Source organism: Sitophilus oryzae, unplaced genomic scaffold, assembly GCF_002938485.1.
Source record: "Sitophilus oryzae breed Bouriz unplaced genomic scaffold, Soryzae_2.0 scaffold_1307_pilon_pilon, whole genome shotgun sequence".
NCBI lineage: Eukaryota > Metazoa > Arthropoda > Insecta > Coleoptera > Curculionidae > Sitophilus > Sitophilus oryzae.
In genome coordinates this window covers 2,706,340-2,731,490 of record NW_022145957.1, presented here as the reverse complement: position 1 = coordinate 2,731,490, position 25,151 = coordinate 2,706,340, and the positions used below count along the sequence as shown (strand labels likewise).

Genomic DNA, 25,151 nt, shown 5'->3' with positions numbered 1-25,151 from the left:
AAAGCACGTGAAATATGAATTGGAAAAAGCGGTGTTGCAATTTTCTGTCGTGTAAAACTAATTTTAAGTTATCGTACAAATTGTTTGAAAAATAACAATTACCTTTTCCAGAGCCAACTCTAGGGCTTTCCCGCTTAATCCATTTGATAAAAAACACGAAAACGGCCACACCAAGACCGACGAAAATGGTTAAAAGAACTGTCGGCCCCAAAGAGACCTTATTCGGAGCACTATCCATGTTCTATGTTAGTATACTTTTGTAAACTATATAAAAAACCAAAACGAAAGAGTAAACCAAAGTTACGACCACGCGGTAAACCAACTATCTCTCAAATGCCGATGAATGCAGTACTGTTACCATAACATCGGTCGAGGCGAAACATCTGTGAAGGCGGGCAGTGTTAAAATTGCATTGAGATAACCGGCAACGCGAACTCATAATTTACGCACAATAACAACCGAAATTTCATCTTTACAGCTTTGCTAAATATCAATAAAACCGTTGGAAACGTTATGCCCAAAGTACAATCAACGTTAAAACTAAACGAACGACTAAAAGCAACTGGATAATTTGTAGCGTGTGGCTTGGTTTCATTTTGTTCAGTGAGACGTCGCATGGCGTGGAAGAAAGCTACGTTGTCAATACTTGTAAATTGTACTTATCTTAAAGATTTTTAATATTTATTATTTTATTTATTAAATTTTAAATTAATCGAAAATTTCTATTTTTTGTTCTTCTATTTGGATAGATATAACAAAATAAATTGCATATTCACATTGCTACTTTTTTGTTCTTCTTGATGCTGAATGAGTGCGATACATCACTAATTTTGGGACTTTAGGAGCTCTTAAAATCCTCAAAAAAAACAGGGCCATATCTAAATTATGGATGGTAGAGATAAGGAGAAAAATCTCTTATGGAACTTTATTTGAGAAAGTGGTAATCAAAATGGGAAGAATAAGAGTTCACTAATTGTAAGTTTTATATGTGTAAGTAAAAAATACGGAAATGTATATTTTCTCAATCAGTAGTTTTATACAGGTACAGGGTGATTCAAACTTCCCGCCCTTGGCTTATAACAGGAAAAGGAAAACTGCAAATACAAGACAGGATTTGAATGGTAGTGTGTAAGGTATATTTTTTCGTATTTAAACATTTTTCAACTTTTTTCAAAATGGTGGAAATGACGTCAAAAAAAATATTTTTTTCACATACTCATAATTTTTTTTCATATTCTGAAAGAACATATTTTTTTAAACAACTTTTATTAAAATTATTAAAATTAATTTTTTTTTTTGAAAAATTATGACATTGTGAAAAAAATATTTTTTTTGGCGTCATTTCCACCATTTTGAAAAAGTTGAAAAATGTTTAAATACGAAAAAATATACCTTACACACCGCCATTCAAATCCTGTCTTCGAAATTTGTATTCTTTTTCATATTTACAGTCTTTAATAATAATTATTCCTGTTATAAGCCAAGGGCGGGAAGTTTGAATCACCCTGTAGAAACGAAAAGTTATTACTCTTCAAATCAGTTAAAAAACATGTAGTTAATTGGCGCCCCCTACAAAAAGGAGTCATGTTGACTTCGAAATCAAGTTTCCCATGTCAAAAAACACCTAGACACAAATTTTAATCAATCAATATTATATAGACGTTACTGAAATATTGACGTTACTTAAGAAATTATTTGGTAAGAACTTTTTTAAAACAGAAAATATTTTTAGCTACAGAATATGCTGTCTGAAATTGGTGTCTAGGATTTAAGGAATTTTTTTGACTTTGAATTTAATGCCAATTTGATTTTAATGCCAATTTGATTTTAATGCCAATATGACTCCTATTCGTAGGGGGCGGCACCTACATGTATTTTAACCTTTATTTTAACTGTTTTGAAGAGTATTAACTTTTTGTCCGTACCTGTATAAAACTATTGAGTGAAACACTGTATATGTTATAACGGTAAAAATAGCTACGAGCAACCGTTCTCAAGATGTTTAGAATGGAAATAGTCAATACATATAATTATTGAGAAAAAATAAACATGTTGAGTAGATAGTTATTTGACTGAAATGATAAATTTGGGAACTTTTTATTTCTTAAAAATTTTTCTTCGAAAAAATGATGATAAAACAGTTTCTGTTGAAGTTTTGGCACAAAAAGATTTCGAATTTATGAGTTCACTCTAATAACTATTTAGTCAACATGTTTAATTTGTGTCAATGATGATATCAGGTATTGATAATTTCGATTCCAAATATCTCGAGAACCCTTACTCGTAGCGATTTCTTCCAAGAGACGTTTTTTACGTAAAAAACGTGTAAAAAAACGTCGTAAATGTATATTTTTTTACTCAGTAGTTTTATACAGATGCGGACGAAAAGTTATTACTCTTCAAACCAGTTAAAAATATGTAGGTGGCGCCCACTATGAGTAGGGACGACGTTTATTTCATAAATTATTTGGAAAAAATTGAAATAAAAATGAAACTTATACACCCTGTATCTCCGAAACTAAAAATTTTAGGACATACATTTATACGAACTTTTTTACTTATTTTTATCTGCAAAATATGCTGCCAAAGATTCCGGAATACAGTTCGTACCACCCTGTATAATTAATTATTAAGTCTACTATTAAGGCTACTGAAAGAACAATATCGTTTTTAAATTTAAATGTAAATTAAATTAAACAGACTACTACTGTAGAGTATCTTATATTTTACCAGAAATATCAATGAAAAAGTGTGGCAACGCTGTAGCACATGTTCACATGGTCTACCGATAAGATGATGTGTCCCTAGTTGGAAGTAAAATACTTAATAGATTGTATCTTAGGATTGTATGTGAGATATTTAATCAAAGATTTAGTCAAACGCATATACGTATAAATTATTTATAATTATGCATAAGCACGCTTATTCTATGATTCCTACTGTATTCTATGAAGTAACAGTCTATTCTCGATATTGTATTTGGTATTTTTATTTTTACATTTCAGAACATGACTAATACGGTCTAGACTCCCATCAAATTACCCCCGCTCTCATACTTTGCCAGTCGTAAGTGGTCCACTGGAAAAGCTTATATTCGAAAATGCCTATCCCCCCACCCCACCGTTTTTAAGAAACTCAAAAAAATGTTGGATTCGATTTTCTGGCTGAACCGTAAGTCCCACAAAAAATGTTATGGAGCAAAAAACGAAGATAATTAAATTCTCTATATTTTGATTTCAAGTAACTAACCTCTAAAACCTACGGGGACAAAGTTAGAGGGCGCCAAAGTCACTCAAACGCAGGTTTTGTATTTTCCGGGTGAAACCATTTTTTTTACTGTCGCAAAGTTTTTAAAAGTACTTAAACCATAAAAAACCTATCAAATTGATGTGTAAGTTTTTTTACGTTTTACTGTTTACGAGATATATTGCATTTTTTCTTGTCATTCAAAATGTCATTCTATTGCGAATGCCATTTTCTGTCACATAAAGTAAAACAATATCGACGATACCATTTAAAAATCAAAAGTTTTAGTAATTTCCGCTGAATGCACTAGGCATATACATATTGATAATAAAGATGCGTGATTTATATAGTTTTTCTAAAATATCTTCATATATAAGATAATTTAAGTGTCCAAGTTAAAAAAAAGCTAATTTTATGTCAAGTGTGAAAAATGTTACTTTTACAAATTGCGCGACTAACTTGGCCAAAATGTATTGCCTTAAAAAATATATTGATTATAGAAAATATGTAAAAGTGGGCAACACTGTGCCGGTCAAGCTTAATCACGTGACTAAAAGTTTAATATGAACCATAAAATAATAAATACAAGAAGTGTCAAGTCAATGTTAAATTATGGAAACAGCGTGGCTGCCTGGGTAACTAATTTTCAGATATGGCGGCTGGGACATTTGACATGACTATGACATGACATAGACATGACAATTTCAATTTTATGAAATTTATTTCCGTTTCCGGTTTTTAATGGCGGGCTGTTCGGGAGGTTTAAATGAGGGTTAATATACTTTTTTACTCTTTCTAGTAGTAAATAATACAACAAAATTACTCAAAAATATTTATTTGGAATTTAGAACAATGTAAATATGCAAATCAACACAATTAAAGAGCTATAAACCAATAAACTACTGTATCAATATTAAATATTTAAATAATATCAGAGATGCTGTGTTAAAGCGAATTAGTAAAGTAACAGTGCATTGACTTACAGAAACTTGAAGATAAATAAATGTTTTCACAGCTTCACGGATAAATAACTGGAAGCAGGAAAAAGGCAACCGGAACCCACACAAAACCTGGAATCAAAAAAAATATGTAAAAAATATAAATATAGGTACCTACATAAGACTTTTGTGAATTAAATCAAACAGGACTTGAATGAAAATAAAATGAATAAAAAATATGATACATATACATCTAATACCTCATTTGTATTTTAAAAATAATCTACATACATAGATTTATAGCATTATTGCTATGAAAATACATAATAGGTACCTATGTGATATGTAATTACGCATTTCTGTTCATCTTGTAGAAATTTAACGTAGGCTAATAATAGTTCAATAATCATAATTTACCTTGTATAACTTGCTTTCAATTGCTCAAAATCACCGATCAGTCTTTAAAGTAGAGATACGGAAAAATCCTTGAAAGAATATCCCAAGATCCTTGGGTTTAAAGCTAAAAAAATATAAAAACAGTTAATATATTACCTATTTTTACCTATAATATGGCCCATACCTGCTACACGCCGAAACGTCGATTTCATCATTTTCTTCATGTAATTAATATCATATATACTTTATTAAAGTGTTAACAAGGAACTTTATATCAAAAAACATCTTTGTACTTATAAATTTCAGCCGAAATATCAGAAACAAACTTCCAATCAAATCTAAACGGCAAAAATTAAAATGGCGCCCGACCTTGCCAGAGGCCTCGAGGCTCACACTGACACACAGACAAAAGACAAAAGAACAGGACGCCGACGTGCATAAAAATGTTCCGTAGCAGAAATTGACAGAAATCATATAGAAATATTCAGATTTTTGTCTAGGACAGTCTAGAAGGCCATGCTTTCTGCCTGGGTAGAACCGCGCCACAACTGTTTCCAATTTTCCGGTTTACTGTCACCCCCCTGATATGAACTATAGACGCCTTAAAACTGTTGTCAATTTTTTTTCTAACGTCACAAAAGTATTAATTTTTGCAACGTGATTGACAATATAAAAAAGTAATTTTACCGCCTAAGCACAAAAGTACGAAAATATAGGTACTATTAAATTGACATAAAGTGTCAAATTCAACGATTCATTCTCGATATACCTATAATTACATACAAGGTATTACTTTTAAATATTTTTATATTATTTGGAACGTTTGAATTTGTTTAAAAAAATATTTGTGGCGTTTAAAAAAAATAGCATGTTCTATTCGGAGTAAATATGGCTTTTTGCGCCTCGCCTGTAATGTTTCAAATGTCTCTTTGGTCTGAGGTGGTCTAAGACCAAACGTACCGCCTCGCCACAAAAAGTGTTATTTTTACTCCTAATAAAACAATATATTATTGTACTATATCTCTCAGTAAAAAAGCAAAATATTTTTTTTTATTTAGGACAACAGAAAATGATGCAATGACAATATTGCAATGACATATATTTTTGTACAAACGTAAATAACATTTTATTTGCCCCTGGAGAAAAAATTGTACCTATATTGCAAGTTTTTCTGATAAGTACAGGAATTATATTTTGCAAAATATTATAATGCCAATTTTAATTAAAGTAACTATACAATGCGCACCTTTTCTCTTTTTTTTTCTACGTTTTTCTACCTTTTCTTTCATTAAAATATACTTTTATAATAGGCTAATTCTCCACTAGTATTTCGTTTTTATGACTTAACAATTCCTTGTCAAATAGGACTCCCATAACAATAAAAATATAAATATTCGGTTAGCTTAAATAACAATACGGTTATAAATTTAGTAAACACTGATGGAAATAAGGGGGGGGGGGGACAGAATTCTATAACCTTATAGAAATCCAAAAATTTACTAGAATATTGTAAATAATCAATAATCAAATGTAATTGGGGTTAATTAACTTAGAGACTATCAGATTTACTTTATGTGAAATCTACCTATACAGGATGAGTCTTAGTTAGTGAGTCTTTAATCTAGATAAAAAAAAACATATTTTCTCTTTACCGTTTTCCCAATAAGTCCAAAATAACCGAGTTATTTTATTTTGAAAATTTACAAAAAATAATATTTTTTCTTATATTTTGAGAACCACTGGATATTTTCTGGGCTTTCTTTCTTGTAAATTGAATCCATTACCCATGTTGCCATATTATCAAGAAATTATGTTTTTTAACCAAAAACTAAAAAAAATTCCAAATTTTTTGTTTCGCTAAAAAAACATAATCGTGTTTATTGGGTCGAAATATACTACCCCTAAAAATATTTGCACTTATTTAAGACTCACCCTGTATAATTGTTAAGAGGTATATGCTAGGTATATTTAAAAAAAATTGTCGGACATTATTTCTAACATTTATGGCTTAGTAAAAACATAGCATATAATTTAGAAATGAAAAAAATTGTTTTTTCTACAAACGTCAGTAAAAATGTAATTTTTAACGCATGCTGTCAGTGCCTAAAATGTGACATTATGTCACTGATTTTACCATCAGTCATTTTGGTTTGGTTTGGTTTGGTGCCAGTGCTAAAAGTAAGTCATGTGATTTACTTTTAACACTGCAGCGATAATTGTTACCCTAGCAACCATAAACTTCATAATTAATTTGATTTCAGAATGACATATTATGAATTATTCATTAACGTAAAAAGTAATAATACCTTGATATACAGGGTCCGGCAATAGTGCGTCGGGCATCTGTAGCGCCTAGAATAGAAAACTTCAGAATTTTGTTTAAGTGCAAACCTAGGCAAGTGCAAAGTGGCTCAAAATAGTGTGAGTGGATCTGGATGATTCTTTTTAAATGGAACACCCTGTATATTATTGCATTTTTGGTTTCCTTTCAGATCACTTTACATAATCCTAAGATATGAGTAAATCTATTTCGATAGTTTCAAAGATATTAAAAAATAAAAAATATATACATATATTTTTCAACCCTTCTTAAAAAATATTAAAAATACAAGAACGGTCCTGATATAAAAACTATATTAGGTATTTACTTTAGATGGTCTGTTCTTACTTTGCTATAAATATGGTAACCGTAAATCATACAGGATGTTCAATATTCCACACCAAACTTTAAAAATATAAAATAATTTTTCCTCGTTTTTTTTAAATGGGACACCCTGTATATTATTTTTTTATTATGTGGAAAATTAAAAAATGAACATTTTTTGTATTTAAAGTATTTCAAAATTTTTAATAGTTTTCCGGATACACGCAGTATTATTTCATATGGCGCTTTCAATGGTAAAATACGAAAGAAAAATCATTGGGTGACTTTGATAGAAATTTACTATGGAAAATGCCATATGAAATACAAAACCGGGATATCTGCGAAACCGTTAAAAATTTTGACATACTCTAAATACAAAAAATGTTCATCTATTAATTATCCATCTATTGAAGAAATAATTATACAGGGTTACATTTAAAAAAACTAAGAAAAATTATTTTATATTTTACAATATGTTTGGCGTAGAATTTTGAATATCCTGTTTGATATACGATTTACAGACAGACCATCTAAAGTAAATATATACCTAATATAGTTTTGATTTCAGGACAGTTCTTGTATTATTAATATTTTTTTTAAGAAAGGCTGAAAAATATATAAATTTTATTTATTTATTAATACCTCTGAAACTATCGAAATATATTTACTCTTGTCTTAGGATTATGTAAAATGGCCTGAAAGGAAGCCAAAAATGCAATAATATACAGGGTGTTCCATTTAAAAAAAATAATCCCGATCCACTCACACTTTTGTGAGCCACCCTATAGAAGTTAAAATATTTTCCTGAAATACATCCTGATACATACTTTAGGTTTGCACTTAAACAAAATTTCCAAGTTTTTTACTCTAGGAACTACAGATGCCCGACGCACTAATGCCGGACCCTGTATACGAGCGTAAACTTGTTTGTAGAAAAAATAGTGTATATGTGTGCTAAGAGTGATTTTATTTTGTTCGAAGAGGTGGGACACTCCACCTTCGGCGTCGTGTCCTAAGCTTCCCTTCTCACAAAATAATATACCACTTTTAGCACTTGTATCATAAATAACTATTAATAACAAAAAATATACCAAAAATAAATAATAAATTCAGAACTTAACTCAAAATGCTTTAAACTAAAAATAAAAAGAGAATTGTTATTTTTTTCTATAATAAAAATACACTTTTGGAAAAATATTTATCAAAGTTATTAAATAATTCTTTTATACCTACAGTAAGTATACCGGGTGCTATGCACCACCGTTGTTAGAAACATATTTTTTTTTATTTTTAAATAGCTTTTAAGTAAAAATAAATTAATAAATGTATTAATAATGAATTAACCCCTATTGCATATGATAATGAAACATCATTGCAGATGATAATGGAAACTAATGTCTATATAAACAAAATATTTAAAAAAAATACTTAGAAACTAGAAAGAATTTCAGTAATTTATTTTTCTAGTTAATATCTAGAAAAATAACTATATGTATATAAAAAAATTACCAGAAAAATAAATTACTTAGAACCTTAAAATAATAAACGCTTACCAATATAACACCAAATCTTAATGCACAACACCTCAATTAATATCACACAACATTTTATAATGGTATACATACAGACTATTCTTAAATACATGCGAATGCTGTAATGAAACATGAACTGAACACGACGGAAGACAGTATGATACTAAATAAGTTAACCGCACCCTTAAACCAGCACAGGTCTGAGTTATAAAAGTTATTACAAAATATACCTGAGTTATAATGTAAAATAAATTATGATTGGCCCATTTAAGGGAAAAAAGTAGGGGGTTTTATAGAATATAGAATTACAAGAAAGATACTTGTCACAACTTTGACAGTTAAAAAAATGTTGCAATTGAAAAAACTAAAATGTAAACTAAATAGAATTTTAGGGTCCCCTGACCTAAAATTGGGCATCGAAAACAAAAAAAAAAATACCGACGAAAAAGACCAGTTTCAATAAGTAGTTTTCAATAATAAAATTTGCAGACTATCGCGTATTTTTTAAAATATTAAATAAAAATGTTGGTGTTGGTACTATTTGACATTGCGGATGAATTTTGACCACAGAACATGCTTCTTTTGACAGGTGATACGAACAAATTATCACAAGGTTAGGCAGTGTTGCCGCTTATAACACGCAATTTCAGTAGTATTAGTTTTTAATTAATTTGATCATTGTTATGTAGTTTCATTTCCCTACTTAACCAAAACTCATTTTTATTATATGCATTTATCACAAACAAATAAAGATAATCAGTCAATATCAAAAAGTATATATACCGGGTGCATCTCAAAAGTGGCTCACCCCTATAACTTCCTGATTTTTTCAGATAAAACAACGAGATTTGGTATGTTAGTATATGACATAAATCTGGATTGATTGACATATTCAATTGTTTTCGGTCACTTCCGGTTTCACCGGAAATGACTACAACTTTTGATTTTTAAATGGCACCCTCGTTATTTTTTTACTTTATTCTAAAAATTAGTGTTTTTAGCACAGCCATATGGCACTCTAGATTGAAATTTAAAATACAATTTGTTTTTAAAATACAATCTGTTCAACAGTTGACATATGATATGTCATTCGATTCAGAATGTCATTGTCTATCGAATAAAGTAAAAAAATACCGAGGGTGCCATTTAAAAATCAAAAGTTGTACTAATTTCTGGTGAAATAGGAAGTGCCCGAAAACAATTGAATACGTCAATCAATCCTAATTTAAGTCATATACTAACATACCAAATCTCGTTTTTTTATCTGAGAAAATAAAAAAGTCATAGGGGTGAGCCACTTTCGAGACGCACCTGGTATTGTAAAAACCAACCAGATCAACCCCCCCCCTCATTAAATGTCATTTAGGACATAAATTAATATGACGACTTCAATTTTGAACAACTTTTAACGCTTTTATACTGTATATTTTTTAAAAGTAAGTAGCTATAAAAAAATACATGAATTCCGCTCATAAAGTAATTGTGTTGTTATGAAAATTTAGAAAAGATAGACATATTTAGCATGGGCAGTTTTCGTCATGATAACCGAATTTCAATATTGTTAAACTTTATACCATTTGAAAACAGTTTTATATTAGTTGTTTTAAGTTTAAAGCTTGATTTTCATGCATCCGTTGTCCGACGATACGATATTACTTTTATTGGTTGAATTTAAAGACTTCGATTGGTTAACCGTTTCTAACCAATCGAAGTCAATGAAAATCAAGCTTAACCCTGATAGACATAAATGTTTATACTTGAAATAATTTAATTATAAAACTATACTGAAATAATTTTAAATTTATTATAATCTAAGAAATTTTTAATAAATTTATTAATAATTAATTAACCTCTATTGTACATGATAATGAAACATCATGCCAGATGCCTATGGAAACTAGTGTCAATGTAAACAAAATAAATAAAAAGAATAATTACTCAGAAACTTAAAAATGATAAAAGCTTACCAATATAACGCCAAGTGACACAACACCTCAATAGTTATGCAGCACCTCAATTGATTTCACACAGCTTCTTTTAGGAACACAACTGAACACGACTGAAGACAGTACAATACTAAATAAGTTAACTGCACCCTTAAACCAGCACAGGTCAATTATATGTAAGACGAATTATGATTGGCCCATTTAAGGATAAGAAGTGGGGGTGTTAATTGTTATAGAATTACATCAAGAAAGATATCGTTACGCATTTGAAAGTTAAGAAATGTTGGAGTTAAAAATCTAAAATGTGAACTAAATAGAATTTCAATATTGTTAAACTTTATACCATTCGAAAAAATAGATTTGATTGTCTAAAAAAAATAATGTGCGCCACTGCCTTTTTTTCTTTTGATATCAAAATCGTGTAGGCCGTTTAATGCTAAATGCCAATTAAAAGTTATCTCTTGATATTTTGTGGAATCCTTGATCAAATAAACGCAATTTTATTAATCACAATTAATAAAATTAAATTAAAAATAAAATTAACAAATTACATATTTTACCTAATTTATTTTTAAATATTATTACTATTAGTTATGATTACTATTAGTCCAACCTACAGCAATTTCAAATAAAAAAATAATGGTATTTCAGATAATTACAAAAAACCTAATTTTAAAAAGTTTTAACATCCTGTAACTTTAAAACTATGCATTTCCATACCCATGTTTATAGGAACTTTTTTTCATATTTTTTGATGAGGAATCAATGAGTACTTATTTAAAACTTTTGCAAGTTAATTATATTATTTTTTTTTAAATGTTGCTATTAGACTTGATCAAAGCAAATTAATAAAATTGCGTTTATCTCATCAAGGAGGCCGAAATCGACAAAATATCAAGAGACAACTTTTAATCGCTATTAAACTGCTTATACTATTTCGCTAACAAGAGAAAAGAAAGTCAGTGGCGTACAATCCTTTTTTTAGAAAAATATTCCAGTGATAACCCATATGCACATCCCTGGTGAATATGTCGACACTTTTTTAGCTTTAAAATATGTCGCATTTATAGTAACCTTTATTTGTAATAAATCGAAAAAATATTAAGACTTTAACACCCTGTAACTACGAAAGAAAGCAGAATCGGACCTATGTTGATATGAAAAATAAGTCTTATTTTTATGTGAGGAATCTCCCCACGAGAGATGGCACATGTTTTTTGAAACACCCTGTATATTGTCCGCCACATACGTAATAAAAAATCATTGTTAGGTATTTTGTTTTTTTTTTCTATTTTCGGCCCAGCTACGTTGAAACACCGGTTCCCATTATAACACCGAAGTTAAGCGACGTAAGGCGATCCTAGTGGATGGACGGGTAACCGGTTCGAAACTCTGTATCGTGCTATTGTCCAAGGCAAAAGTGTAAAATCTATTGACACACACTGCTCATTCACGGCGCCGCCGCCGCCGGTTCGAGGCCGGATGAGATCGGATATCTCGTGAGTAAGAGTCGATTTTAGACACTTGCCAAGTCGGTAGGCCATTGACCATGATATGGCCTAGGACCGCGGTTCGGATTCCGCGTAAACAAAGTAGGCCCCGTCCAGATTAGCCCTGGCAGCAAAAAGGAAACGTTAACTGAAATCTTTACTTTACTTTTTATTTCGTTTTTCAAAACTTTAAAACAATTTGTATTCGTGTTATACAATACAGTATGTCTCCGGAGTGTCTTCACAAAAGAAAAAACTTTTTTATTATTGACATTTGAGAAAAATGCGTTTTTCATAAAAATTTTGCTTATTACCCTCTTAGAAAAAATTAAAAAAAAACATGAAAATATGGTTGAATTTTTTCTGTTTTAAAATCAAAACGCGCCTCAATGGTAATATAATTTCGTTTTTATTCTTTAATAGATTGTTATTGATAGAATTTTAATTAACCTCATATTTGCTGTTTTAAAATGTTAAAGAAGCACAACATTTATTTAGTTCAATGTAATGGACAGAGTGATACTAGTTAACGAAAAACGTGATTCTTTAACAGCAAAAGATATTACGTTAATCAAAATTAATAATAACCATCTATCAAAGAATGAAATCTAAATTATAGTACCATAGAGACGCCTTTTAATTTTTAGGACTTGGAGGGTCGGACTAAACGGGATTAACTATTATAGAACAAGCAAATTTTTTTATGGAGAATGCATTTTTCCCAGAATGTCAATAATAAAAAAGTTTTTCCTCTTGTAAAGACAATCCGGGGACATATTGTAGACTATTTTGTAAAAACATTCTACAGGGTTGTTCACCACATACGACACGGAGTATTGTAGCTAAACGTTTAGATTTTTACAAATTGTAAGTTTGGGGTTCGTTGAAGGACTATTAGAGCTACAATTTAAAAATATTTTTACAATATACAAAGTGTCCAAAATAAATAAAAAATATCAAAGTTGTATTTTTTTAAATAGAACACCCTGTATATTATGCTATTTTTGAATTCTACGATTGAAATAAAGGTAAATTTGATTAAGGTTTATCACACTTAAACCTTACCGTTTTTGAAATATTTTCAATTTTGTGAAATTGCAGTAAAATAATTAAGGCTTCATTACTCCAAGGGTGTCAAAGCTTTTAATACTAAATATTTACTGAAGATTATTTATTGATCAGATATTGTGTTTCAATAATAAAAATTATACCACCTCATACAGAGTGTCCAAAAATTTATATTAAATAATTACTAGCTTTAAACGGCAATAACTTGTTTAATTTAAGTGGAACACCCTGTATATTTTACGAGAATCAAATGTACAATTTAATTGTCTATCAAATTGTACTATACAATTTCTTACCTATCTCTTCAAGTTTTCGTAGAAAATGCATATTTTTATAATTTAGACCTCATTTATCAATATACCCATGGAATACTGACATTTTAGATTATAGATCTACCAAATGTTTAAAGAGTACAGATACTAATATTGTCAATATAGTTCGTTTATTTCATTAAAAAATAAAAAAAAACTGTTTAAATATTTGTTAAGGAGGACCAATTAATATGATTTCAGTATTCAAACTACATTAATTGACTGTTTACCTTCTTGGAAATATCCTCCATATCCCATATGGAAAAACAAACATTTGAGTACAGAATGTAAGTCAAGAATATACAAAACCTGCATACGACCAGTGATGACATATGGTGCGGAAACCAGAGCTGAAACATCAGTAACAAAGAGAATCCTACGAACTACTGAAATGAAGACCTTAAGAATCATAACTGGATACACATTGAGGGACAGACAGAGAAATGTAGACATAAGAGAAAAGTGCCAAACAAACGACGTTGTCAGATGGATAAGGCAGAGAAGAAGAGAATGGAACCAGCATGTCAATAGAATGGGCCCCGACAGAATGGCCATAATAATTCGCAACAACGTACCCCATGGCAGAAGACCTACTGGACGACCACCTAAACGTTGGCAAGACAGTTGGCAGTCAACCTCGCAAGAGTTGCTTAGACGAGGAGGGAACCGGAACTAAACAGGCGATACGCCTTCTAAAAGAAGTAAAAGAAGAAGAAGAAACTACATTAATTGACTGTTTACCTTCTTGATTGGTAATAATTACTCCAAATACTAAAAAACTGAATTTTGTATGTGTATTAGACAGTGTGGTAAAAAGTAACACCTTATAAATTTTATTTCATTTTTTGACGAATGCCTATTTATAACAACAGAGACTTTAACTTTCATAATTTATTATTACATTGATTTCTGAGTCAAATCCACATTTATTTAGAATAATTTATTAACTAAAAAACTAATTAAGTATGTAATTAACTAATTTTTGGGCGAAAGTAATGGTGGTATATTTAATTGATATACTCTTTTACAAAAATTTAAATAGTTTTCTTTTTGTAAACAAATGGGCTTACAATATTATTATTATTACAACCTGTACGTTCTGTAAATATGTATGTTGCTTTACAAAAATCTAAAATGTCAATATTCAATGGGTATAGTGATAAGTGAGGTCTAAATTATAAAAAAAGCATTTTCTACAAAAACTTAAGAGATAGGTAAAAAATAGTATAATACAATTTGATAGACAATTAAATTGTGCATCTAATTCATGTAAAATATACAGGGTGTTCCATTTAAATTAAACAATTTATTGCCGTTTAAAGCTAGCAATTATTTGTTATACATTTTTGGACACTCTGTATAAGGTAGTCTGGTTTTTATTATTGTACCACAATATCTGATCAATAAATAATCTTCAGTAAATGTTTAGTATTAAAAACTTTGATACCCTTGGAGAAATGGAGCCTTACATTTTTTACTGCAATTTTACAAAATTGGAAATATTTCAAAAACGGTAAGGTTTAAGTGTGATAAACCTTAATCAAATTCACCTTTATTTCCATAGTAGAATCTAAAAATAGAATAATATACAGAGTGTTTTATTTAAAAAAATGCAACTATAATATTTTTTACTTATTTGGGACACTCTGTATCTTGCAAAATTATTTTTAAATTGTAGCTCTAATAGTCCTTCAACGAACCCAAACTTACAATTTGTAAAAATCGAATCGTTTAGCTACAATACTCCGTGTCGTATGTGGTGAACAACCCTGTATAAATAAAAGGTGTGCGGTCCATGGAAGCGGGGAAGCTGATATAGAAACATCTCAAGCGTCTTCAAAAGATATACAGGGTGAGACTTAAATAAGTGCAAATATGTTCAGGGCTGGTAGGTCTCCATTAAATATTTTTTTTTCTCTTTACCGTTTTCCAAGGAAGATTTTGGACTTTTGGTGTTGTTTTACTTTGAAAATTAAAAAAATATAGTTTTGCGGTAATTTTGAGAACCACTGCATCTTTTCTCGGTATTATTTATTGTAAATGTAAACTACTACCTATATTGCCATATTATCAAGATATTTCTTTTCAAAAATTCCAAGCTTTCAAAAATGTTTTTGCAAAAAAAAACGCTGGGCGTATTTCTGGGACGAATTATATTACCCCTAAAACTATTTACATTTATGTAACATTCACCCTGTATTACAACTTAACATTTGAAATTATATTGGACTTATTTATTTATATTTTTTGTGGTACTGGTACGGATATTGTACGTACTACCTACCCATCAATAACTATTAAAGATCGAGCGTTTATTACGTATAATAAAATTAAGATAAACTATTTCGAATAGAAGAAAGTAAAGCCCATTAAGAAATTGTGTTGGTATTTTGATAAAAATGGGAGTAATGATAATTTATGCACAATATAATATAATACAGGGTCGCTTTTATGTATGGAAACGGTCGATTATTAGGTAAAATGTAGGAGATACCGCAAAAAGTTAAATATAAAAGTTATAGGATTTTTCAATATCTATTAGCGAGTAATAAATTTAAGTATACAAGGTCGTTCATAAAGTCGTGGCACGTCAAAGTTTCATTTTTTTAAATAGAACCCCCTGTGTATATTATTGCATCGGTTATTCCTTCAATTCTATTCAAAATACAACCAAAAACAATTGAATACGTCAATCAATCCATACGTCATATATACTAACATTCCAAATCTCCTTTTTTATCTGAATATGAAAAATAAAAAAGTTATATAGTGGAGTGCTTTAAGCCCTTATGATATACAAACCTCGGAATTCATTTACTGTGAACGAATTTTTATAAAACTTTTTGCATTGTATTGTTAATAAGATATATTACAAAGTTTACCCATTTAAATTCGTTGCTTTCACTTTAGTATTTAAATAAACACACACATAATATACAAATGCATACATACAAGATGGCTCCGTTTTTCCGGAAAAGCTCTGTATCAGGATTCCTATTTGAGATTTTCACTCCAAACCTTTTACAAAATATATGTTTAATGGTAGTTCACATTTCAAAAATATTTTTATAGATATACAGGGTGAGTCAAATATATATCATTTATTTATTCCAGTTTAGTGAATTTTGCTATAAAATTCTGGTTCCAAAAATACCTTAATACCATAGAGTGTACTAAGTGGTTTTTGAATTATGACCACGTCCATGAGGACGTCAATCTGGACGTCCGGGAACCTTCGTATGAGAACTTCCAATCGAGACGATCGACTTATTGTAAGTTTATCGCTAAGAAACCGCCGTTTGCCAGCTTTTCAAATTGATAATGAATTGCACTTAAGAACCGTACATATTAACTAACGGACTACAAGAAGAAGATTAAATGAAGCAAATCTTATGTCAAGAAGGCCTGTTTCGGGACCAGAACTTACTAGATGTGTTGACTAGGCACAAAAGCAAAGGCATGGTCTTAATGTAAAAATTACGAAAAATGTTAGTGCCTTCTTTACAACCGAATATTTCCAACAAAAATAAAGCTAATGAGATGAACCAAAAAACAAACCATCGAAAAAGGATGTATCTAGATGATAAAATAATTTTTAAATTTCTTGCTGTTTTAACGTATTTCACAGGGTGTTTCAAACTTTCATCAAAAATATCAACATTTTGTTTTCCCTCGTATAATTAACAGATGGGGAGTTTCATTTTTAATTTAGAAAAGGATACTAAGAAGTCAAATAATTTGGCAACACACTGCTTAAAACATCATCAAAATCGGCCCATTAATAAAATATATTAACCTTTAAAATACATCAAAGTTTTAAGATGCCCATTTTTCGTGCCGGTGAATGTATTTCAAAAACTATACATTATATAATTTTCTATATCTATAGTCATATAATTTTCTAATGAAACAAACCTTTATTTTTTTACTAGAATCCAAAAATCAATTAATATATAGGGTGTTCCTTTAAAAAAAACATAACTTTGATGTGTAACTTTTTTTGGGGACACCCTGTAGAACTCTACATCATTTTGGAAAATACTTTAAATTGACTTACATAAGCTCAGAAAATTTCACTTCAATACAAATTTTTGTTCTCCTTGCAAAAACCGCGTCGCATATGACACGCCACCCTGTATAATTCAATTTCAATCAAAATTTCAATGAGTAGAATATAAGCAGAATAGGTGCATAATACAGGGTGGCGCACCTCATTCACCTCGGTTGATTATACGAAAACGGAAAGATGTAGAAACAAATAAATTTTATGGGTATATGTGGGAAGGCAATGTGCATAATTTAAAATTATTTTGAAATATACAGGGTCAGGTTAAGATCCAAACCAAAGTTATATTTTTTCTTATGGAACACCCGGTATTTTATTTCATTTTTGGATTCTTGGACATAAAATAAGGCATTTATTGTAAGGGTTTAATATGTTCAAAAGCTTTGGTTTTTGAGATATTTAGAGATATTTAAATATGCATGCTATAATATAAAAGATTGTCAACACCTTGTACGTTGCTTTTCAGAATTAATTCTTGTGCTGACTTTCAAGCCAAAGAAATAAACTTTTCTGAAAAATTTGATTGATTCGTTTAATGTATACAGGGGTATAAAAATTGCTGGTCTATTTTAAATATTTATTTTACGTAAAAACCTCGTTATTTCAAATACACACCCTGTGTTTTTTAAAATAAATCGAAGCAGATTCAAAAGCTCTTTCAAGCTATATTAGGGTTTCCTATACCTATCTAGCACAGATTTTGAATAAAGAGCAATTTTTCATTAAAATGGCAACCAAGAGGGCTAGTGCCGTCATGGCAAGTTTCTAGTGACAGTTAGTAGCTATTATCAAAATCGAAATTAGTTTATGGACTTTATTTAAATTTATACCAGTTTACTTTTATTTAATTAACCTATAATAGTTTAATAAATAATATTTATTAAATATGTATTTATTATTCTATCAAGAAAAACAAAGAAGTAGTTCTAGTATCTAGTAGATATATGGATTTTCTATGAAAGAGCCAATTACGGCAAGTTTCTGCCTAATAGATTTTTTATAAACCACACTACCAGTTCTGCGAAATAGGACAAATAGTTTTTCAAAAAGAAACGCTTATTCCAAGAAGATATCCAAATACGAAGATTCCTATTTGGATATCTTTGAGCGTAAGCTCTTGAGGCCAAGAAGCAATTTTTCTCACAAAATAAAATCATTAGTAACATTCGTTCTGCTAGCAGATACTGCTTTATTTTTCTTGATAAAATAATGAATACTTACTTATTAAACTATTGTACATTTAAGTAAACTGTTATAAATCTAAATAATAATGTCCATAAACTAATGTCGATTTTAAATAGTTACACTAACTGTCACTAGAAAATTGCCATGGCGACACCAGCCATCTTGATTGCGATTTTATTGAAAAATCGCTTTTTATTCAAAATCTGAGCTAGATAGGTATAGGAAACCCTAATATAGTTTGAAAGAGCATTTGAATTTACTTCGATATATTTAAAAAAATACATGGTGTTGCATTTGAAATAACGAAGTTTTTATATAAAATAAATCCTTAAAATAGATCAACATTTTTTAGTACCCCTGTATAAATTTAAGGAAGTAATAACATTTTTCAGTAAACTTTATTTCCCCATTTTTAAACTCAGCACAAAAATTAATTCTGAAAAGTAATGTACAGGGTGGCAATAATCTATTCTATTGTAGCATGCATATTTAAATATAATTAAATATCTCAAAAACCAAAAATTTTAAACATATTTAACCCTTATAATAAATGCCTTTTTTTGGGCCTAAGAATCCAAAAATGAAATAAAATACCGGGTGTTCCATAAGAAAAAATATAACTTTGGTATAGATCTTAGTTCTAAAACCCCCTGTATATTTCAAAATAATTTTAAATTGTGCACATTGCCTCCCCACATATACCCATAAAATATTTGGTTTCTACATCTCTCCGTTTTCGTATAATCAACCGAGGGGAATGAGATGCGCCACCCTGTATGCATTAAAGATCGCGCACACTTTACCTACACGAAGAATCTACCGGTGAAGGTGACCGTGTTATTTAATAGAGTAGAGCACACTAGACCAGCACCAGCACGTACCGCCACAAGCCACGACCGTCAAAACAGGTCGTGTCGGTCAGGGACAAATATGACCAGCAATATTTATGCCTGGTCGTGCTGGTCCGACCTAATGTGCGCACCGGCGAACCAGCACACCTCCACAAACATGCAAATATTGAAGGGTTTGTCAGTATTTCGAGTACGCTAGCTGGCTCAAGTCGCATGATGTAGGTTAGATTTCGTTTATTTTTGTTCGAACCTTCAAATCGTTTTAAATATGAATGAAGAAAAGCTTATCTTACTGATACAAAAGTACCCAGAGCTGTGGGATACGAGCCACGCATTTTATAGAGACCAAGAAAGAAAAGATGCAATATGGGAGGAGATAGCAAAAAATAACTAATCAAATTTGATTTGTGACATTCGAAAATATTGGAAAAAACTTTTCTTCGAATCTTTTTAATTCAGGAAACAAATGATGAAATTCGCCATATTGCTTTCTCTTTTGATTTATAGGGTGAACCCAAAATCTTCTTTTTTTCTTAACTTCCTCGTCTTTTTCACACAACATGGCTAAAATAATAATTTCTTCCTCTGAACTACTCATTTTCAATACTTCTATGTTGCACGCTCTAGTAGTTGAGCCTTGACAACTGTACTTTTTTCGAAACTCTCGCTTATGTTGCTGGTCTGTGGCGGTAAAGTGTGCGACGTCTTAATAATTCAATAAATTTACTTAGAAAAAGAATTAAAAAAATCAAAATATTAAGAAGGAAATAATTAAGAATTTACTAAAATTACTAAAATAAAAAATTAAAAGCAACGAAAAAAAATGGGTAAACATTTAAGTATTTTATCTATAAAACACAATACAGAAGGTTTCACATTAATACATTCACAGTAATCGAATTCCGAGGTAAAAGTCTCTGGGCACTCCACTAATAGGGGTGAGCCACTTTTGAGACGCACCCGGTATATGCTTTTACGTTTTAATTGTGTTATAATAAGCAAATAAAAATGTTTTAATTATTTTGACCAGAAGTTTTGATTGGCGTTGTTGACAGGTGTCGAAATTTCTACACAAATAGAGCTAAATCGAAACATTTTGAAAACAAGGTTTCCATTCATTATCGATTTACTTTCGAAACACGAGTTTCTCTCTTTTTAGACACGAATATGATATAATGTAGATGATTTGTGTCCGACTCCATGTTAATTTTGTAAAAAAATAAATCAAAAACTAGCCAAAATGTTGGCTAGTGATAGCGTTTTTAACTACAAATATAGGTTTTTATCGCCTGTTGAGCTTTTAAACTCATAAGAACGCGTTCTACACATTTATATATTTTTATTTTCAGAAGCATGATATAGCAATAAAAATAAAAATTTATAAGTATTTCAAACAAAAATATTCTGGAGCAACAAATAATGGAAGAAGGAAGAAGGAAGAAGGAATGGAAGAATATATAGAAGGGGCATTAAAAATATGAAAGTACATTATTAAATTAAACGATGAATTTGCTTTTGCCAGACACTTTTTAAGCGAGAAAATTTAAAAACAAAGATCTTAAGACAAAAGAATTATGACGGAGGTCGACATTGTTGATGGTTATTCTCATTTTGAAATCCATACAGAGACATAGAGTATTCTAGTTTGGTATTTTGTTTCTTCACATTTAGAAACAGTGGCTGCTGAAAACGGGAACATTTTGGATTTTGAATTTTTGCAAATGCAGAAATTGTTTTGCCGTGGAAGCAAGAGCTCGACGGATGACCGTCGCGTCGAACGAAATCATCTGGACGGAGCACACGTGTCCCATGTGAAATTATTCATTTAAGCTCATGGTACTTGCTCGAACTCGCGGACGCTCCGGCGGACGCTCCGCTCCATCTGAAACAGCACTAGTTAGTGTACAAATTTATTTATTATAATGATTTCTCACCAAACAACAAAACATCCAAGCTGTTTTTATTTTGATAAGGTAAATTAGTATTAAGATAAAAAAGCCGATGATAAAATAATATCGGTGGTTAACCATTGTTTTTGCATACAACTGAAAAATAGTCAAAATATAGTCCGGTCGAGATATTAAATCCCGTGAGTTTTTTTAGGGGGCCTTTTTTATGATTCTAAATAAGGTGTTAAGTCCCATACTGACACTTCGCCACTTCGTCCCTTCACTACGTTGAAATTAAGCGTGGAAGTCACTTCAAAAATTTTGGAGTTTGGTAGCTACATTTAATTATACCAGCAGAAAAAATAAATAAAAGTGCAAATAAAAAAAATTGGCGCCGGGAGGCACGTATAGCCGCCCATACTAAAATATGTTAATAAAAAGTTGGTAGGCAGTTCTTTTAGTTTCAAAGTAAAGGATTTTTTCCAATTTTGGTCCCCGGTTATTTCCCCTATCCGCCACCTGGGGTCGCGTCCGATGGGAGTTTGGAGTTCTCCACACGGATTTTCTCAAAAACGGACTACGGAAACACGGAATATCTCAAAAACTGCGACTTTGACTGATTTTGATGTTATTACAAATTTTGTTGCAAATATTATTCCTAATCTTAAATTGAAAACCGCGATTCGCTAGCTACTGTAATTTTGGAGTTACGATTTTTTAAAATTTTTAACCCCTTCCCATACCCCTTTACCAACCCCCCACCCCCACCAAAAACTAATGGCCAGATTCTCGGGTGCCACAGTATTTTTGTGCCAAATTCGGTTAAAATCGGTTTAGCGGTTTTTGAGTTATCGTGTTACAGACGGACAGACGGACAGACGGACAGACAAACAGACAGACACCATGAAAATATTTTGTATTTAGGTCATTTATGACCCAAATAACTCATTTTGAGTGAAATTAAAAAGACTTTTTTATGCCGATTAGTCTACCATACCTGTTGGTATGGTCGGCTAATAATCCTCTCGGAAACAAGTATGAGTGAGGCTCTACGGATAGAGCTAGTGAAGCTCTGTATTCGCCCAATTAAAATTGTATTTCGAAAATACACAGTTTCCGAGATATTTGATTTGAAAGATTCCGATTGTCGATTTTCTGTCGAGTGTCGAGTTGTCGAGTTAATCACCGCGACCTTATAGATCTATTGTGTGTTCCCCTTTCTTGAGTTATAACGAGTTATAACTCATCATACAGTCTCAGGGCTTTAGCAAAAGCCAGTATCTGAGACGGCTCCACAGAGGCCAGCTCTCCATCCTCGACATCAGACGTACCAAAGTTCATGGCACGAATGGTCGTCGTCTCGGCGCACTCAGTGATAAGGTGTTCTGGTGTTTCCCCATTTTCCCCACAAAATCTGCATTCGCCGTTGTTTCTCAGCTTCAGCCTACTGAGATGTTCGTTGAGGAGACAGTGTCCTGTTAGAAACCCCGTGACAATCCGAAGATTGTTTTTACTTAAATCAGGAAGGAACTTTTTCGAGTGTCTTAAACCGTTGGAGGACACCCATTCCAAGTTACGGATGGATTCTTCCAGATTCTTCAGTTCCGCTCAGTTGGTTCCCGTTTGGAAAACAGAACGGTTCTGGTCCAGTTGTGGAGTGTTCGCTCCTTTTCTAGCTAGATCATTTGCTTTTTCATTGCCTTCTATCCCTTGGTGAGCAGGCACACCGAGTAAGAAGACTTTATTTTCTTTGTCTAATTTGTTGAGCTTCTCTAGGCATTCTTTGACCAACTTCGAATTGATGGTTACTGAGTTGATCGCGTTAAGTGCTGCTTGACTATCGGATAGGATGGCAATTTCCTATTTTCGATAGTTCCTTATCTAAGATAAATTGTACGCATCTTTCGATAGCGTAAATTTCTGCCTGAAGGATCCTGGGATAGGTGCACATTGATTCGGAGTATTTAGTTTTAGGCCCAAATACTCCTATCCCTGTTCCTGCTTTGGTTTTGGAAGCATCAGTATACCACGTGATGGTATGGTCTTTTATATGCTGAGTAAGCGTTTCTTTTCTTCCCCAATCCTTTTTATTACTCAATACTACAGTGAGGTGTTTCTCAAAGTTCTCAAGTAAATTCTTGATATGTCATCCACTGGGATTTGGAGAAGAGGAATTTTCTTTTTGAGGGTGTTCCAAGCCCCTGACCTGAAAATTCTCCCAGTACTGTTTCCGTCAATGGCCATTTTAATCATTGTCGCATTGGCATAACTACCGACGACAATGTGCAGTGGTGTTAGATCTAGAATGGCCTCCATTGCTGCTGTTGGACATGTTCTCATGGCACCTGTGATGCAGATACATGCCAGTCTCTGTACTTTGCACAGGATTTGCCTTGCTGTACGTTGCTCTAGTTTTGTATACCAAGCAACTGCTCCGTAAGTAATCATGAGTCTTACTATCATGGTATACATCCAGCGCAAAATGTTAGGGGCGCAGCCCCACCTATTTCCCGCCAGTCTTCTGCATATCATGAGAGCCTTTGTGGCTTTGCTGGTAATGTTCTTAATATGCCTGGGAATTTTTTCGAGACAACCCTCTAATTTATACCTGATACACCCAGGGTTCCTGGGCTAGTACCATTACATGTTGGTTTTTCTCAAAGAGTCTTGTGATTGTGGCGGAAGACCCTTTTGCATGGTGCAGGTTTATTTGGGATATCCCATGCACCAGGTTTCTGGGGTATGTAAGGATCCCCCTGTTGTAGGGAGCACAGGGTATTTCCCATACGACCCCTTTAAAAAAATCGAAGTTTTTATTTATTAACATTTTCCACATTTCTCATGGTACGGTTAGAAGTTAGAAGGCGTTAATGTAAGAATTCTAAATGGAATTTGACCCCGGTACAAAACAGAGAGGTAAAATATCACAAAAATATTTATGACATACTTAATAAATTTGTTGAGGATATTGCAAAATCCCCCCCCTCTCTCAGAAAAATGATAATATAGAATGTGTCATAGTGTCATTTAAAAAAATAGATTTATTTATTCTCTCTGTTTATTCTAAATAGGCAAAATTCATAAATATACAGGGTGTTTCAAAAAACATGTGCCATCTCTCGTGGGAAGATTCCTCACGTAAAAATAAGATTTATTTTTCATATCAACATAGGTCCGATTCTGCTTTGTTTCCTAGCTACAGGGTGTTAAAGTCTTAATATTTTTTTCGATTTAATATACTTTTCTTCAAAGCACTCTTAGCATTTCGAATGAAATTTTGAGGGTAAAAGTTACTATAAATGCGACATATTTTTAAGCTAAAAAGGGTCGACATATTCACCAGGGACGTGCATGTGGGTTATCAGTAGAATATTTTTCTAAAAAAAAGCATGTACGTCACTGACTTTTTTCTTTTGTTAGCGAAATAGTGTAAGCAGTTTAATGCTGATTAAAAGTTGTCTCTTGATATTTTGTCGTTTTTCGCCTCCTTGATCAGATCTACGCCATTTTATTAATTTGCCTTGATCCAAGTCTAATGGCAATCTAAAAAAATAATATCAATACCTTGAGAAAGTCTTAAATAAGTACT

The 25,151-nt window shown here is 31.4% G+C and overlaps 1 protein-coding gene across 4 annotated transcripts in view; it reads right to left on the bottom strand.

Moving 5' to 3' along the window:
* Positions 1 to 25,151, bottom strand: part of LOC115874943 (transducin beta-like protein 2) — a 173,825-nt gene that overhangs the window by 121,800 nt on the left and 26,874 nt on the right. The window contains exon 1 of one of the 4 annotated variants that reach the window (XM_030890252.1): positions 103 to 597. The exons of 1 other annotated variant lie outside the window; for it this stretch is intronic. In XM_030890252.1, coding sequence (XP_030746112.1) covers positions 103 to 238 — 136 coding nt within the window. In that variant the 5' untranslated portion in view covers positions 239 to 597. Of the gene's footprint in view, positions 1 to 102; positions 598 to 25,151 lie in introns of those variants that run through there. 2 more of the 4 variants (XM_030890251.1, XM_030890254.1) reach the window with 2 other exon arrangements.